The 16,564-nt window shown below is 43.1% G+C and overlaps 1 protein-coding gene across 1 annotated transcript in view; it reads left to right on the top strand.

Moving 5' to 3' along the window:
• Positions 1–16,564, top strand: part of FRMPD2 (FERM and PDZ domain containing 2) — a 49,214-nt gene that overhangs the window by 17,754 nt on the left and 14,896 nt on the right. Inside the window, exons 7-21 of the mRNA XM_066621373.1 lie at positions 169–325; positions 858–929; positions 2,714–2,888; positions 5,517–5,667; positions 5,759–5,897; positions 6,082–6,234; positions 6,518–6,703; positions 8,208–8,364; positions 8,557–8,767; positions 9,110–9,213; positions 10,982–11,080; positions 13,581–13,688; positions 13,795–13,911; positions 15,284–15,522; positions 16,419–16,514. Of these exons, the coding sequence (XP_066477470.1) occupies positions 169–325; positions 858–929; positions 2,714–2,888; positions 5,517–5,667; positions 5,759–5,897; positions 6,082–6,234; positions 6,518–6,703; positions 8,208–8,364; positions 8,557–8,767; positions 9,110–9,213; positions 10,982–11,080; positions 13,581–13,688; positions 13,795–13,911; positions 15,284–15,522; positions 16,419–16,514 (2,164 nt within the window). The remainder of the gene's footprint in view (positions 1–168; positions 326–857; positions 930–2,713; positions 2,889–5,516; positions 5,668–5,758; positions 5,898–6,081; positions 6,235–6,517; positions 6,704–8,207; positions 8,365–8,556; positions 8,768–9,109; positions 9,214–10,981; positions 11,081–13,580; positions 13,689–13,794; positions 13,912–15,283; positions 15,523–16,418; positions 16,515–16,564) is intronic.

Here is a 16,564-nt window from a genome sequence, read left to right as displayed (position 1 = left end):
CTGCTGAATAAAAGAGGAGCACCCACTTGAAAAAGTGCCTCTTACCAGTTAGCAGGGGTAACCAGGATTACCAGGATTGAGCTGTAGGAGTTTTAAGATACCTGTAATCTTCCCATATTACTGTTACCCATATTATATATTACTCTCTGCAAATGCTTTTCTTTGAAGATCAGCCAGTACCATGGATGAAACCCCAAATGGAATTCAGAAGAATAGCAGTCATAAAGTCCTGTGCCTGGGTTCCTCCTCCACCTTCTCTGAGCCACCAAAGGATTCTTTACCAGCTCCTGTGCTTTCAAGATCTGTGTTTCAAAGAAAGGAAAAAGTACATCATTAATAATATTGTTGTGTGTTCTTTACTGCTCAGGAATTAGAAGTTAGTATCCAGTTTAGTTTCATTTGGATGAGAGTGCACTGGAAGATGGATAGAACTTTTGTAGTATCTGCTTTATTTACAAATATACAAGCGGAGCCTAAGTGGCGGGGTGGTGGGCAGGGACAAAGTGGCACTTCTGCACACAATATTCTCTCTAAGGGGTCTGCATACTGCTAGGACCCCCATTGCTGAGGGTGAGATATCCTCCAGTCATTACATGGATGGAAATACATGGATTCTCCAGTGACCTGGAACTGGTATCAGTGGGAGCTTTTGTTCCTTTCAGAGCCTGGAAAAACTGAGATCGGGATCACAGTGAGGTCAAAAAGTTAAAGCTTTCCTACCCCCCCCCATCATAAACTTGAGCCAAACTGGGGCTGTATACAGCTACTATTTGCATTTTAAAATACACAGGTACTCCCATCATGATATTATTATTTATTATTTTATCTTTTTGTCTGAATTGCTTTCATCTTCCCAGTTTTCAGGACCAGAATTCATTATTCTGTCCAATGAGCCACCGGTCACCCTGCAACTGCCTGGATCAATTGTGGTAAGTGTTTATTTTTGATATATTTTATTACCTAACCATAGGTCATAGTAAAAGACCAAAGCATAACATTATTAAAGTAACTAAGGGCACAATCCTAACAAGGTCTACTCAGAAGTAAGTCCTATTTTGTTCAATGGGGCTTACTCTCAGGAAAGTGTGGTTACGATTGCAGCCTAAAACAATTAAAACCAAATTCAACGGAAAATGATTCAATGAAATTATGGTAATCGTAGTATTTATGAAAAAATAGGATTACAAATTATATTGTGTGTAAATAATAAATGATGATTTTTAGTTATCCTTTTGGCTGTCCATAAGATGTTTGCAAATATAAAGCTACCTTATCAGCTGTCCAAGAGCAGCTGATGGGCTGGTCCACTTCAACCAGCTTGTAATGGAGCAGGACATGGATGAGGTGGGGGGGGAAGTATTCGGCACTTGAGAGTGGGAGAGTGGATGGCAAAGACTTCCAGGATACTGCAGTGGCCAGAATCCTCTCCCATGACTCTCTGCTCTAGGCCTAGAACCATGATCTTGCAAGACAACAGCAGTGCAGTGTGCACACATGGGATACAGCTTGCTACCTGAGGCTAAGGAAGAGACAGTGGCCTACAGCTAAGCTCTCAGGAGAGAGAAGTAGCCAGATTGTTCCATAGAGGATGATGGAGCCTAAAGGTGTTATCAGTGGCGTCACTAGTGTTTGCATCATGCAGTGTGGGAGGCCAGCATGTCACGCCCATGATGGACCTCTTCTCACGCAGTGGGCGGGGTAGTGCCCCAGGTGGTGGGCGTGATGATGTACCATTGCCCTGCCCTGCTGGTTTTTTGGCTATGCCTTTTGATACAACACAGATATTTCAGTATAGTTTTTTTCATTGTATTCTACTGTAAATTACACATTGAATGGTATATAACATGATGGTATTATTCCTATAATTGTGATTTTAGCTATTTTGGGCACTAGTGGTGTCACCTTAATAACACCTTATTGATTCCATGCTGTGTCACAACAACATCTCATTAGCTCTTCGAACAATCAGTCTCATTGGTCTGTTTTGAATTAAGGAAATGTACTTTTTTGTTATGTAAGACAGTTGCATTTTTGTTTTCTGGGTTTTTTTGGCCATAACCTCAGATTTTTTCATTGCAATCTGCTGTAAATTACACTTCAAATAGTATATAACATGATGGTATTGTTCCTACAAACTGTGATTTTAGCTATTTTTTGTGCATCACCCCCCCCCCAAGTACTTCACATGGTGCAGCCCGCACCCCCTCCCAGTGATGCCACTGGGTGTTATGAAAAAACCCATACTCATTCCAAGCTGAAGCAATTATTAAATGACTATTATGAATTATAATGAACAGGTTTTTATGGAACAAGTAAGATGCTCAGATTCATGAAAACCCACTCTACTATGACTAGACATCACAGCCATAAAAGAAACTTTTACACATCTGTGTATGCAGTCAAACCGCCACCTGGTCTCAAAGTATGGGACAATGTAGTTTTCCTCTGAATACTTTATTGACTACATGATATCAACCCCACCTTAGAGAAGTGTTGCAAAGCTGCAAAGGTGTGGCTTTCCTCCCACACCTAGGTCTTTGCCTGTGACATGAATGTACTGAATTGACCTGGGTGGGAATGACTGTGCCTGCATTTTGAGAATACTCTTAATGGTTGAAAGACACTTGGAAAGAGGCACATAAGCTGTGTAAATCCATCTTTTCCCCCAAACCCAGCAGTAGTACTCAACCTCATCTCTCCTTGATCTTTTTAGACAAAGAAAGGAAAGTCATACTTTTCTCAAAGGGATGTTAATGTGATTCTTCTGAATGGACAATGCCTAGACGTGAAGTGCAACATCAAATCTAAAGTACAAGATGTCTTCAATACGGTAGTGGCATATGCCAATCTTATGGAACACTTCTACTTTGGCTTAGCCTACATGAAAGGTAGTGTCTCTCCCCTTTCCACTGCACATGACAGTCAGGGAATTGGTCTGTATTAACTTGTGGAAGGAAAGCACTGAATTGGCTGGAAGGAGGACTGGACGAAAAATGTTAGGGTAAAAATATTTAAATAAATAGGATGGCAAAAATACATCCATGACCCAATTGCACCATCCACATGGTTTTCCAATGCAAATTTAGTGGGGCCCAGCTCTATGTAACCTAGCATTTTGTTTCTACTTATACCTTAATACCCCCAAAAAAGGGGAAACTCCATTATTCAGCAACCCTGGCTGCAGCTGCGATGTGGCTAGCACTGTCAGCAGCTGCCCGCAAGAGAAGCATGTTTATTGGTGATTATATAGTGGGCCCTTTTTACCAGTGGATTCAGGACCCATGGATTTGAGTATCTGTGGGTCGTGAACTCACAGGGTTGGCCCAACAGGGACCCTCGGGAGGCAACAGGTTTTGTGCTCCTGTTGCCTATGGAGGGTGTTCTGAGGCCCTTTGGGAGCCATTAGTTTAGAACAGGAGTGTCCAAAGTTTTTGGCAGGAGGGCTACATCGTCTCTCTGACACTGTGTTGGGGGCCAGGGGGAAAAAGGAATTAATTCACATTTAAAATTTGCATAAGTTTACATAAATGAATATATTAAAGATGAACGTATATGAATGAATGAAGGTCTTGCAATAACTCAAGGCCTATAAAAGGCCTTGCACAAAGCAAGGCCAGCCTTTCCTTTGCTGCCGCTACTGCATCACAGACATGAAACAACAAGCAGTGGAGGGAGCCCTCATTCCACAGCTCACATGAGAGGTCAGACCGTCTCCCTCACGCTGAGAGCAGTTGCGTCGGGCCAGTGTGGACTCCAACAAATCTCTGGCGGGCCAGAGGCTCATTGGAGACTGGGGGTTCCCTGAGGGCCACATTGAGAAGCCACGAGGGCCGAAAGTGGCCCCAGGGCCAGGGTTTGGGCACCTCTGGTTTAGAAGGTCACTTCCGGTTTTCTCCTGAAAACTAGAAGTGACATTTTAGACCCTTATAAGGCCTTCAGAGGCCCAGGGAGGCTTCTATAAGGCTTTTTAAGAGGCTTATAAGACCTTATAAGAGGCTTATGAGACCCTAAGGCAGTGGTTTTCAGATTGGGGCGTCGCGACGCCCCAGCCTGAGAGCCCAGGGTAGTTCTCCCTTAAGGGGAGGGGTGGGAGAAAGGCAGAGATGCAATGCTCAGCATCGCACCTCTGATCCGGGCACAGGGGCATGCTGCCACTCACCCCTGCCTGCAGCAGCCTCCTGGGGGTTGAGGGAGCCCATCACCAGCCTCAGCAGGGCTCCCCACGCAGTGCAGAGCAGGAAGTGGTCACGATCATTTTCTGGAAGGCTCTGCGCTGTGTGGGGAGCCCTGCTGAGGCTGGTGATGGGCTCCCTCAACCCCCAGGAGGCTGCTGCAGGCAGGGGTGAGTGGCAGCGTGCCCCTGTGCCCAGATCAGATGCGTGATGCTGAGCATCGCATCTCTGCCTTCCCCCCACCCCCGCTGCCTACAGCAAAGACTTAGTGGCTCTCAGACTCTCCCACTTTGAGAACCACTGCCCTAAGGGCCTAAAACATGACTTCTGACTTCCCCCCAAAACCGGACGTAACCCCCTAGGGCTTCCCAAAGGCCTTAGGTATTCTGAGGCCCGTGGAAGAGATGTGCTCCTGTCTTCTCAGGAGGGTTACAGGTGCCCAGACTGATGGATTTCGTTATCTGCAGGTTTTGGCATTCGCGGGGGTTCTGGGAATGAAACCCACATGGGTAATATGGGACACCTGTATATACAAAGTTGCAAAGTTATATATAAATATACAAACACACAAAGTTCAATAAAAGAAAATGTTCACTGCCTATGCTTCTCTGGTAATTATTATTTATCTCATGTCATGACTGTTACTGAAAATAATTTTGTCATGGGTGGTGGGTGGCCAAAAATGTATGAGCCCCAGTTGCCAAATGACCTTGGTATACACACACAACAGGCACAACCGCTTGGTGGTCATTTGAAATCTACATAGGTCCTTTCACGTATAGCTCTTCACTATGTGGAAATTGAGGAAAAGGAAAACATCACAGTGTCAGCCATCCAGTCACTGCACTCAGGCTGGCGAGTTCAACTCAGGTTGACCTTGCCTCAGGTCCTCTCACTTGCTAATCAAACAACCATGATGGCTAACCGTGGATGGGAAGTCAGTGGCTGGAGGAACTGCAGTCATCATTACCATTGCTACTTCCCTTGGATGACTAACCCTAATCCTTTGACCCATTGGGGACAAAGAGGAAGAGGGTCATTGTGTGGGGGAGGGACAAAGGTAATAATGAAGGCTCTGTTCTCCCTGCTCCAGTTGAGAAAATTGACTCCCACTATAGCCTGTGAAGAGACACATACTCAGGAGGTATGGAATCCAAGCTAAGCAAGGTGGTTGGATTAAGTTGAATGACTGGTGGTCATTGAAGGGGACACAGATGTCCAGCCAGCAATAACCCATAGAAGGACACAATGGTGGCTACAGATCATTAGCAGTCTTAAAGACTTTGTTCAGTGTGATTGTGAGATCCTCTCTCATCATCACAAAATCCACTTTCTCTTCTTTAGGTAAAGAATTTTTCTTTCTGGATGATGACACCAAGCTTTACAAAGTGGCTCCGGAAGGCTGGACTGACCAACACAAAAAGAAAACCTCTATCATCAACTTCACTGTCTTTCTGAGGATAAGATTCTTTGTTGATGATTTTAATGTTATCCAGTAAGTGTTGTAGTTCTTCTGACAGTCCAACAAGAACCTCCTTGGAGTCTGAAGTTCTCTTTCAATTCTTAGTTTTCTTTTTGGGTTGCAGGCATGACCTGACCAGGCACCAGTTTTACCTGCAGCTTCGAAAAGATCTCCTGGAGGAGCGCTTGTACTGCAATGACAAGACCATTCTGCAGTTAGGAGCTTTAGCCTTGCAAGCAGAACTGGGGAATTATGCTCCCGAGGTATGATTTACTGCTAGACTTTTGAGATGAGCAAAGGCCACCCAACCAACTCTACCTGCTCTTCCAAAAATGATCAGCAAGCCCTGAATGGATTGCACTTCATATTCAGAGTAGAAAGTCATAATATTTACTTGCTGATATCTCCTTCGGCAAAACATTTGCTACCCTTCTTCCCCGTCTCCAGGTTCATGGGAAGACTTATTTTCGTGTTGAAGATTACATTCCTCCACACCAAATAGAGAAATTGACTCTAGAACACATACAGTTTGAGCTTGCCAAGCTGCACCGTAGAACTCATTCCCTCTTTGAAGAAGAAGCTGAACTTGAGTTTTTAAAGGTATCCAAAAATCCCTATGCTTATCTTAGCTAGCCAAGCAGTTGGCTGTCTTTTTTAAAAAGTTGTCTTTAGCTTTAAATGTATCAGAAATATGTCCAACTAAATAATGACAAAATTTTACTCTTTTGAACATTCCGTACTTCCTGTAGTCTCTGTATACAGTCTTAGTTTTATTAGATTTTTCCATCTTCTGAGTTATCTGGTTAAGATAACTTATATTTATGCCTTGAATGTATACAACAAATAAGCATATCTCTTTTCCCACCTAATTTTCTGGACAAAGGTGACTCAGAAGCTTCCAGAATATGGAGTGTTTTTCCATCATGTGTTCCAAGAGAAGAAAACAGTAGGTGGAGACTTAGTGCTGGGAATATGTGCCAAAGGAGTCATAGTGTACGAAGTGAAGAACCACACCAGGATTGCCAATGTACAGTTTCAGTGGCGAGAAACTGAAAGGATTTCTGCTCATGTGAGTATGAACAAAGCATTCCTCTTTTTAACTTCAGTGCAAATCCCAAAGGCCACCACACCTTTCCTCCAGTGTGCTGCTTCATAGCACATCAGGACAACAGAGAAGGAGGAGGGAAATGAGGGAACCTCCCTCTTCCCCATGTGCCACTACTACTGATTCTACCACCCCAAACTGGTAAGTAAAGGATAGGGGAAATGAGCTTGTCAGTGTTGGGCTGAGTGGGAGGATGTTTTGATGATTTGGGAGGCTGATAAGAAGTCATTTTCCAAATCTAAGATTTAAATCTAACCCATGAAATAATTTGGAATCTTGAAAACGTTTGCTCCCTGGGGCATTTGGTGGGTCACTGTGAGATACAGGAAGCTGGACTAGATGGGCCTATGGCCTGATCCAGAGGGGCTGTTCTTATGTTCTAAAGGTCCCCTTTTCTTTGAAACAGGATTTTATGAGTTCCCAAAGTTACTCCTCGGAGTCAGGGGTGCCAGTGTTTCTGCATTTTAATGTGATATTGATTGTTATGAGCTATTGTTTTTATTAGTCCCCTGAAGATTCTGCAGAGATGTGTTTGATGGGATATAACCCACCCCCACACACACCCATGCCATGGGCACATTAAATTATTATACAAGCAAAGCTATAAGGGCCAAACAACACATTATGTGTAATGTGTTTTGGACACACAACATGCTGTTTGCTCTTAAGAGGCAGGGCTTGTCAAAAGCCATTTAGAACTGGGCAATGCCATCAGGGCTGATTAGAATGTCATTTTGGAATTTTAGAAAAAAAGAAGCATTCTTCCTCAGTTCTCTTCACAATATTTACAGGTATTCAGGGTTGATGCTTTTCAGACAGCGTGCAGAGCAGAATGAATACATATAAGGAACAGGATCATGATTTGAAAAGCAGGCTTCACTTCCGGCCCATGCACAGTCCTCTGAAGATGTCTATAAAGCCTGTGCACATCCATTTGTACATCTCTCCTTAGAGACGTGAGGCAAGAAGTGTGTCTTCAGTCAATAGCATTAGGCCACCCAGAAAGCTGAAATTGCTTAGTGTACCATGATTACTATAAAATTAGGAGAGCCCCAATCCATGCCTAGCATGAAACTTCCTAGGTGGCCTTGTTCCAGTCACTGTCAACCTATCCTACATCACAGAGTAGTTCTGAGGATGAAAGGAAAGAAACAGGAAACCAATTATACTGCCCTGAGCTCCTTAGCTGAAGGATGGTATATAAATGTGAAAAATACATAATGTGTTTAATCACACACCTAGTTTATCCCCAATGAGACACCTAATTATCAATACACAGTCTATGAAGTTTACCTCATAAAAGAGATCCAGCATGCATTCCAGACCACAGAGCATGTCTATCCACAATAATCCAGAAAGAATAGGAGTATGAGTTTTCCCCTCCCCCTTCCCCACCTTCACTATAAAGTATTGTAACATGTTTGTGCTTAAAACATTAAGTGGCATGTATGTTTTTTGTTTTGATTAGAGAAAAAAGTTTATGATCGAGAGCAGTTTCAGTGGCAAAAAGCATACATTCCTTACAGACACTGTGAAAACATGCAAATATTTGCTGGATCTCTGCTCTGCTCAACACAGATTCAATGCACAAATAAATTCCTGGCAACTTCTTCAGGCTCCATCAGGTGAGTTAAGGTGAAGAGAAGAATTTTCAAGTTACTATGGTGCTGCTAACTCAGTAAAACGAGGCACTCAGTAATAATATGCTTAATACCTTGATTTGTCTAGAAATAAGCAAATTGTCTTGGTAGAGACAAATAAAGAGTAGGGCTTGCAATAGTGTGCACTCAACTGATATATCATCTTATTCCTTGCAGGTGATAGTAGATTTATGGAAATATTTAGAACACATTCTGCATATATATCACCCCGAGATGAGCTCACCCTGATTCAGAGACTCTCCCGCTCAGAAAATGTGCTGTATGGGACTAATCTGGAAAGCATGTCTGCAGAGGTTATAAGCAAGTCTTGTGATAACCTTAGCGTGGAAACTAGCAACGAAAATGGAGAAAAGAGCAACTTGGGCAGGTACAGTTTTAAAATAAACATTAGTTCATCAGAATGAAAGAGGTCGTGTTGTCCACTTGCGGGAGCTTCTCCAAAAACAAAGCGACGAAGTCTCAGCATTGCTATTGATGACTGGCTCAGGCGGCTAAAATAGCCTCCTAACGGTCCTATAAAGCTCGTCTGGATGGCATTCTGCAGATACAGTGCTGTTGGGAAAGTAGTATTTCTTTACCAACAGCATTGCCACAGATTAAATGGGTTTTCAAGTGAGCGCTCAACTCTGTTCAGTCAGATTCGGCCTGAATTTTCTGCCATTTGTCATTACGGATTTGTTATCTAAGTGGAAATTTTCTTTGTCCCTAGAACTCCATCTAGGTTATTTCAGTCAGAAACACACATTAATTTGAATGATAAGCAAAGAAGTTATGACTACCTTTCAATCCATTCAACTCAGACCACAGTCAGTGGTAAGTAACATTTGGAATGTATTTACAGCAGTACTGTACTGAATGTATTTTCATGTGTCTAAGAATGTTAGATTGGAGGGGGGGGGGAAATGTGTACTTACTGAAGTTAAGGCTGCAATCCTAACCACACTTTCCTGAGAGTAATCCCCACTGAACAAAATAGGACTTACTTCTGTGTAGACCGGGTTAGGATTGTGCCCTTAGTTTGTAGGATGAACATAAAAAAAGGATCATTTTCAATTTAAGTACTTCTCTTGAAAATGACACTCTTACCCATTTTGTTTTCAATGAAAGTCTCAATCTTCTGATCATCAGGAGATTTTCCTATAATATTCCTACAAAAGGAGTGTGGGTAAGGACTGTAACCAGGATCTCTATACCAATGGTCTTCAACCTTTTTCATGTCACAACCCCAATAAATACATAAATAATGAGGCTAGGGAGTCAACATCAATCTCGCCTCCCTCCCAGTACCCTATCCACCCATTTTCCGCCCCCATAATGTCCTCTCAGCACTGTTCACTGTAACAATATTTTTATTAGAGAGAGAATAAAAAGTTACCATGAAGCCTGGCACTCACAAAGGCTATTTTAGCATAATTGCTAAGAACCTGAGCAAACTAGGAAACAATCGCCAGGTACATGAAGGGGTACACCAGATGTCTCCCCCTTTACCTGATGGTGCTCTAGTCCAGTGGTCTTCTGGGGATGTGGAGGGTCAGGATCAGCGGGGGTGGGATCCTTGAGTGGAGAGGCCTCAGAGAAGCACAGGGGGAGGGGGTTTACTTCACCCTGGTCCTCCTCCCTGTTGTGGTTGCTGTAGGCTTGGTCCTGGGCAAGTCTGGCGGAACCCAGGCCTCCTGCCTCCCTCCAGCTAGCCACCTCATCACTGGCCTTCTCTCTCCTTATGAGGCCCTCTCTGACCTCCCCACCCCTTCCTCTTTCTGCCTGGGAGGCTTAAAAGGAAATCCCCTGGTCCTGCCTGGCTCTATGGCCAGCCTTCTCTTTCCCTCCTCACTGTTCCCCTTTGTTAGTTCTCTAGCTGGGGGCTTGACAAGCGCTCCCTGGGTCTCTACCTGAGCCCACGCCCCCAATGCTCCAGCCCCCCTGGGCGGTAAGTCAGGGCCCTGGTTGGGTCAGGGGTCCCTGATGGAAAAATCTCACGGTGAAGGGCTAGAATCACGGAAACAGACAAATTTATGCTTGGCTTGAGAGCTTTTGCTCCACCCCACATCCACCAGGCTTTACCCCTAAGGTGCCAGGCACTTTCTTTGACAACCCTCTGCCTTCACGAGCTGTCACTAGGCCCTGATGCCACTCTAAGCTCCAACCTGATTTGCTCTACAACAGTATCCTTCTACATTTTCATGCCATGACCCTAATAATTAGATAAATAAAAAATGAGATTGGGGACCCACCATCGATCCTACCCCCCTCCTGGAACCCAGTTCACTCAGTTTTGATAGTACCTTTATTGGATTGGATCCAAGCCTCTCTTGCACAGACTTTGAAAGGTTGCCACAACTCCCCCCCCAAAAAGGTTAGCAACCCCATTGGGGTCATCACCCACAGGTTGAACAACATCTTTTATTTAAAACATGCCCAGGCCCCACTTGGATCTGAACTTGAGTCTGAGCTTTGGAAGATCTGCTAGCCCATCATTATCTCAGTTGTATTTATTTTCAGCTTTCAATAAGCCTGTCAAATATGTGATGGAATTAGGCTATGTTTTTGACCCCTATGTTTCTTCTTCTTCTTGCTTTCACAGCACCAGGTTCACCGTGCAATCAGAGTAAGAGCTCACTAACCAGAATAGAAAGGGAAATTATCTCTGTTACTTTAAAGCGCGACCCTAAAAGTGGCTTCGGTGAGTAATAAATTTTGATGTATCCAAATCTCAGGAGTGCCCACGATTGCAAAGTTGAGGGTTGCAAAGATGAGCCACCATGCCTATTATGTGCCTGAACCCACAGCTCCATCAAAATTTGTGCTGAAGTTATAAGGGACTTACTGTCAGACAGTCATCCCTGCCAGTCCCCTTCCCTTAGCCAAGCAAATTTACCCTTGGAGGGGGAAGGGAACCAGTGGCAGGGAGGGCTGGCTGGTAATGGCTTTCTAGACTTCATGTATGACGTCTGGATATATCCCCTTCTGCTGAGATATAATGGAATGGCAGTTTCCAGTGTCTCCTCAGATTTGATCTGGAAGACAATGAATGCTCCTAAGTATGCTCAGGAGTGTCTACACCAAAGAACAAGGTCTACAAGCCCAGCTCTGTCCTATACCAAGATTCTTTCTAAAAAAACTCTTAGTTTAAAAATTCTCAAGTTTTGCTGAGAGTTCTGTTGAAAGCCCAGGGAAATCAGCTGCAAAGTGAGGAGACATTCATAGTTAAAAATATGAGGATTGGGGCAGTGGTGTCGCTAGGGGGGTGCGGGCCACACCGGGCGATGCACACGGGGGGGTGACCTGCACTGGGGGGGTGATACACTAAAATTGCAGTGGTTAGGAGTAACCCTATCATATTATATACCGTTGGATGTGGAATTTCAAGCAGAATGCAATGCAAAAATCCAGAGGGAAATATCTTCTATCTATCAAAAGTTATGGCCCAGAAAACTGGAGAACAAAAAATGCATGGATCCCTATGGAAAGTGAAAGTGAACCATATCGTGGGTTTACTCATGAGTAGGTGCTTGCCCTAGTCCTTCAGAAAGGGCAGGCTGAGAGGAATCCGAGGACACCAGAATGGTCATGATCCAATGGATGCAGCCCCCAAAAACACCTGAGAAGGAAGTCCCTCCCTCCAAGCAGATTAAAGTATTGAGCCCTATGGAAAAAAAAAACTAAGCCTCACAGTCGTGTTTACTTGCAACTAAGCAACCATGCCTTGGCTGGTGTGGAAGACCAGGTGAAGGAGAGTGCAAGGCTACCAGAATGGTCCTGATCCTATGCACCTGGAGCTAAACAAGTGCTCCAGAAGGCAGCCCCCCCCCCCCACTTAAAAGAATCAAAAGAGGCTTCAGCTGATAAGGTGAACTTTTTGAGACTTGCAAAGCCAGGTGGATCCTGACAGTGATCTGGTTTAAACAAAAGTTCTTAAATTGAACTGGGCACTGGGTAGGGCTGAAAACCTTACTGTTTTTGGAGGGGGGGGGGGTGTTATTGCAGGCAGGCTACAGAGGAAATTCACTTGGTGGACCAGGGTTGGCTTCTGCTTATTTAATTATTTGTTTTACTTTAATTATTTATACTTATTTTAATTTGCCTGATTATGTCACTTCCACCATGACATCACTTCTGGTGAGTCTTAGACAGATTGTCATTCTAAAAAGTGGGTCCCAGTGCTAAAATCCATGTATCTTATCTTGTTTTAATTGTTTTAATTGTTTTGTATTTTTAATCTTTATCTGCTGTTTTGTATTTTTAATCTGATTGTTAGCCGCCTTGGGTGCCCTTGGGGAGAAAAGGGGAATATAAATCAAATAAATATAAGTTTGAGAACTGCTGCAATAAGGTGTTAGTAATTTGACACTCGACCGGGAGGGTGTGTGTGACATCACTAGTGACCAAAATCACTAAAATCACAGTTTGGAGGAATAATGCCATCATGTTATACATCAATCAATGCGTAATTTCATGCAGAATGTGTTCTATCTTTGTTCAAAAGGTACAGCCAAAAAACCAGTGGGGGCGGAGTCATGGTACTTCACCACGCCCACCACCTGGGGTGTTGCCCCGCCCACTGTATGGGGGGGTGAGGTGCTGGCAGCCGCACCGGGTGATGTGAACCCTAGTGACGCCACTGGATTGGGGCATGCATTTAGAACTCATTTGCTGCTTATTAACATTTTAGATTCTCATTTTATGTCATTATTGTGCTGTCTTGAGTAATATCAGTTGCCTCAGGTTTGTCTTTAGGTTGGAGAGAAAGGGAAGGTAGGTACCAATACTGAAGCAATAGCGGAAACAAAACCTAAGATGCACTAGAAATGTGAATCCAGCATATTCCAAGGACGAAGTTCTTATGCTCTGTATTTTGTGTGGCACAATAATTGTTTCTCATGTTGTGTTTGGCTCTGAGTGGAGCTGATGAGCATTCTTCAATTATATGAAATCAAACTTCTAAGGGCCAATCCTATCCAACTTTCTAGTGCTGATTCAACTATGCCAATGGCGTATGTGCTGCATCCTGTGGTGGTGCAACAGTGAAGGAAGTCTCCTCAAGATAATGGATGTTTGTTCCCTTATCTTGGGGCTGCATTGCAGCTGCATTGGTACTGGGAAGTTGGATGGGATTGGCCCTAAGATTGTTTCTGTAATAATTCCGGTGCCTCCAGCTTCTAACCTCTGTCTTGTTCTTTCAGGTTTTGTAATTATTGGAGGAGAAACTGTGGGGAAATTAGACCTTGGCATCTTCATCGCCTCCATTATCCCTGGAGGACCTGCTGACAGAGCTGGGCATATTAAACCAGGTCACCATTTTCAGATCTTTAAGTTGAATCCAACCAATTTTGTGGTTTAAAACAAGGCATTTTCTAGCTCCATTTAATGTAGTCTATTTTTTATCATTATCTGTAGGAGGACGTCTCATCTCTGTGAATAATATTAGTCTGGAGGGTGTTTCTTTTAATACTGCTGTTCAGATTATACAGAATTCTCCTGATGAGGTGCAGCTTATTATCTCTCAGCCCAAAGGTATGACTACAACAATAGGTTTACATGGGCAATGATATTATAGTTGCATAAAGCAGTTTTTTCAACAATAGCCTCAAATTTTAACTGGGAAGCAGGAAGCAAGCTCATCCATAAACCTGTATACTTTTGATTCTTCTCTCTGTAACAGATTAAAAGTTAAACCTTTGGTAAAGAGCATAAGGCCCACAGGCCAGATACATCCTACTGAAGTTCTTTATCCAGCTGCCCCATGATCATTGCTACTATCTTCTTCACCTCTCAGTTGCTGTGAAGTGACACCTCAGCAGAAGCACTGCTAAAAGGTGCCAATGTGTGCAGGAAAAGTAAGATAAAGAAGCATCTCCACGCTTGGCTCTCACAACCTGCACAATCCTGCTCTTTTCTTTCCCACACAGAGTGTTGCAGAGTGAACCAAGATGAGAGACTAGAAGGGAGGCATGGGGACGATCAAAGGAACTTTGCTAAGGATGTAGGGAAGGAGTAGAGGGGGGGTAAGAACCACAGGGGAAGAGAGAAAGGAAAGACCCACCACAGACGATACAGAGACAACATACAATTAAGGCTCAAGAAAGCTGTAAGACTGGAAGTAGGAGGGGAGGAACCTCAGAACAAAGAAAGAGAGAAATGCTAGAGACTGGAAAAGAAGAGCAGGTGGAAAGAGTATAAATGCAGAAGGGGGACCCTAAGGAAGAGTGGAATGCCCTGAGGGATTACTCCCTTCCCATAACCTGGTTTCCCACCAGAATGCAGAGCAGGACTGAAGTAGAGACACTGCGGGTCTTAAAACTGCGTTTATTTACAAAAGATATTTCAGTGGCAATCACTTTCGAACAATTCAGCAATGATGTATCTCATTGTTTCAGGTCAAGCTTCCCACAGTGAATGACTGGCTTATAAATGGCACAATGAATAAGCTTGCCTTTATACACCCTTTGAGGCTGCTTGGTTTGTCCCCCTCTAGTCGGCCATTTTGGAAGAAATTTTAAACCAAACTGCCCTTGCACTTTTTTTAAACTTCAGTGGTTTTGACAGGAAAACTGGAGTTTGAATTCTGACCACACAAACTGAAAAGGAAACAGCTTTTAATCTCTGCTCAGGACAGCTTCTTTTTTAAACTGGAATTTTTAAAAACCTTTTTTTCTGTAGGAATAAAATGTTCTGTCACAGGAATGGTTGGGTGGGCAGTGGAAGTAACTGAAAACCAGGTGGAAGAGGATGCATGCCTATTTGGAAATAAGCCCCATTGAGTTCAGTGGTATTTGCTCCAAGTAAACATGTATAGGGTTACAGGTTAAAGAGGCGTAGGTAGGGATTCTGATTTTCTTATTTAGCTTGTTTTCAGGTGGCTAACTTTTTTTTTTCAAATTCAAAGATGGTTTTGAAGAAGGACTGAATGAGGAAAGGCATCTGCCAAGAAAAATCAGCATCACCAGTGGTTCTGAGATATCTTGCATTGAGTCTGAGAAGCAAATTACAGAAGATTGCCATACAACACCAATTGAAGAAAATGGAGGTGTAGACAATGACCCCAAGAAAGTTATTTCACAGAATATAGCTCCCAAATTGGTGCCCAAATTTCCTGTTTCTTCTGCTGACACCCTTGTACCACAGGTAACCCTCATTACTGTTTTGTTGAACAGTTACTGGATATATCCTTTTTACTACTATAGACACGATTCTACCACTAGCCACAATTACCTGAGGTGTTGCAGCTACACATTCAGAAATGTATATCTGTACTTATTACCACCCAAACTGGACCCCATTGTTGTGGTATTGTTTGAAGTGATTCAAGACAATTGTTTGCATTGATAGATCCTGGTACATCTATCAGGCACTGTGAAATGACTTGTATTTTGTGATTTATTCCATTTGCAAGATCAGGATTTTACAATATATGGAACTTCCGCAGGAATTCTAATGGTAGAAATGGAGTTCTTGTGGTAGACCTTTCACAGGAATTCTTATGGTAGGAATATGTGGATTGTTCTGGGACAATTGTTTTATGGGAAAGCACTGAGAAATAAAGTGAAGCTTTTCTTCACAATCATAAGGACCATAAATGTTTGTAATTATTAAAGTGAAATTTGTGATTCTCAAGATTTAAAATATGTCTCTGGCAAGCTGATTAACATCAACTTAGCATAAGCTCCATGATTAACTCCATTACGGAAGCGGATACAGATTCTAGGCTCCTGAATTTATTTTGGGAACTACTTCAAGTACAGTATTCAGGTTTCCGATCCAGATTTAACCTTGACTGACTTCGTACTACCCAAAGTTATACACACAGCTCTCCTACATGTGACAAATAGCAAGAGATTGAGAATACATGTGCCAGGCATGTAGTCTTCTATTTCATGAGGAACACCACATAAACCATCCCCACACACCTGTTTAGCAGAGATAGTTAATTTCACAACAGTTCAGCAGAGGGCAGAACCTCTTTCCATTAGCTTGATATATTTATTTCAGTATCTTACAGCTGTTTATTATTTTTTTAATAGGAGGGTTACCCATTGCCACCTGGAGAGTCCCAAGGGGATGACATCTATTCTGTGGAGCTGACGAAAGAGAATGACTCTTTTGGAATCAGTGTGACTGCAAGTATTACTGTTGAAGTTAATGATGAATCATAGAATAAGTTGTAGAG

This window comes from Tiliqua scincoides, chromosome 3 (assembly GCF_035046505.1).
Source record: "Tiliqua scincoides isolate rTilSci1 chromosome 3, rTilSci1.hap2, whole genome shotgun sequence".
Classification (NCBI taxonomy): domain Eukaryota; kingdom Metazoa; phylum Chordata; class Lepidosauria; order Squamata; family Scincidae; genus Tiliqua; species Tiliqua scincoides.
This window is presented reverse-complemented; position numbering and strand designations above follow the sequence as displayed.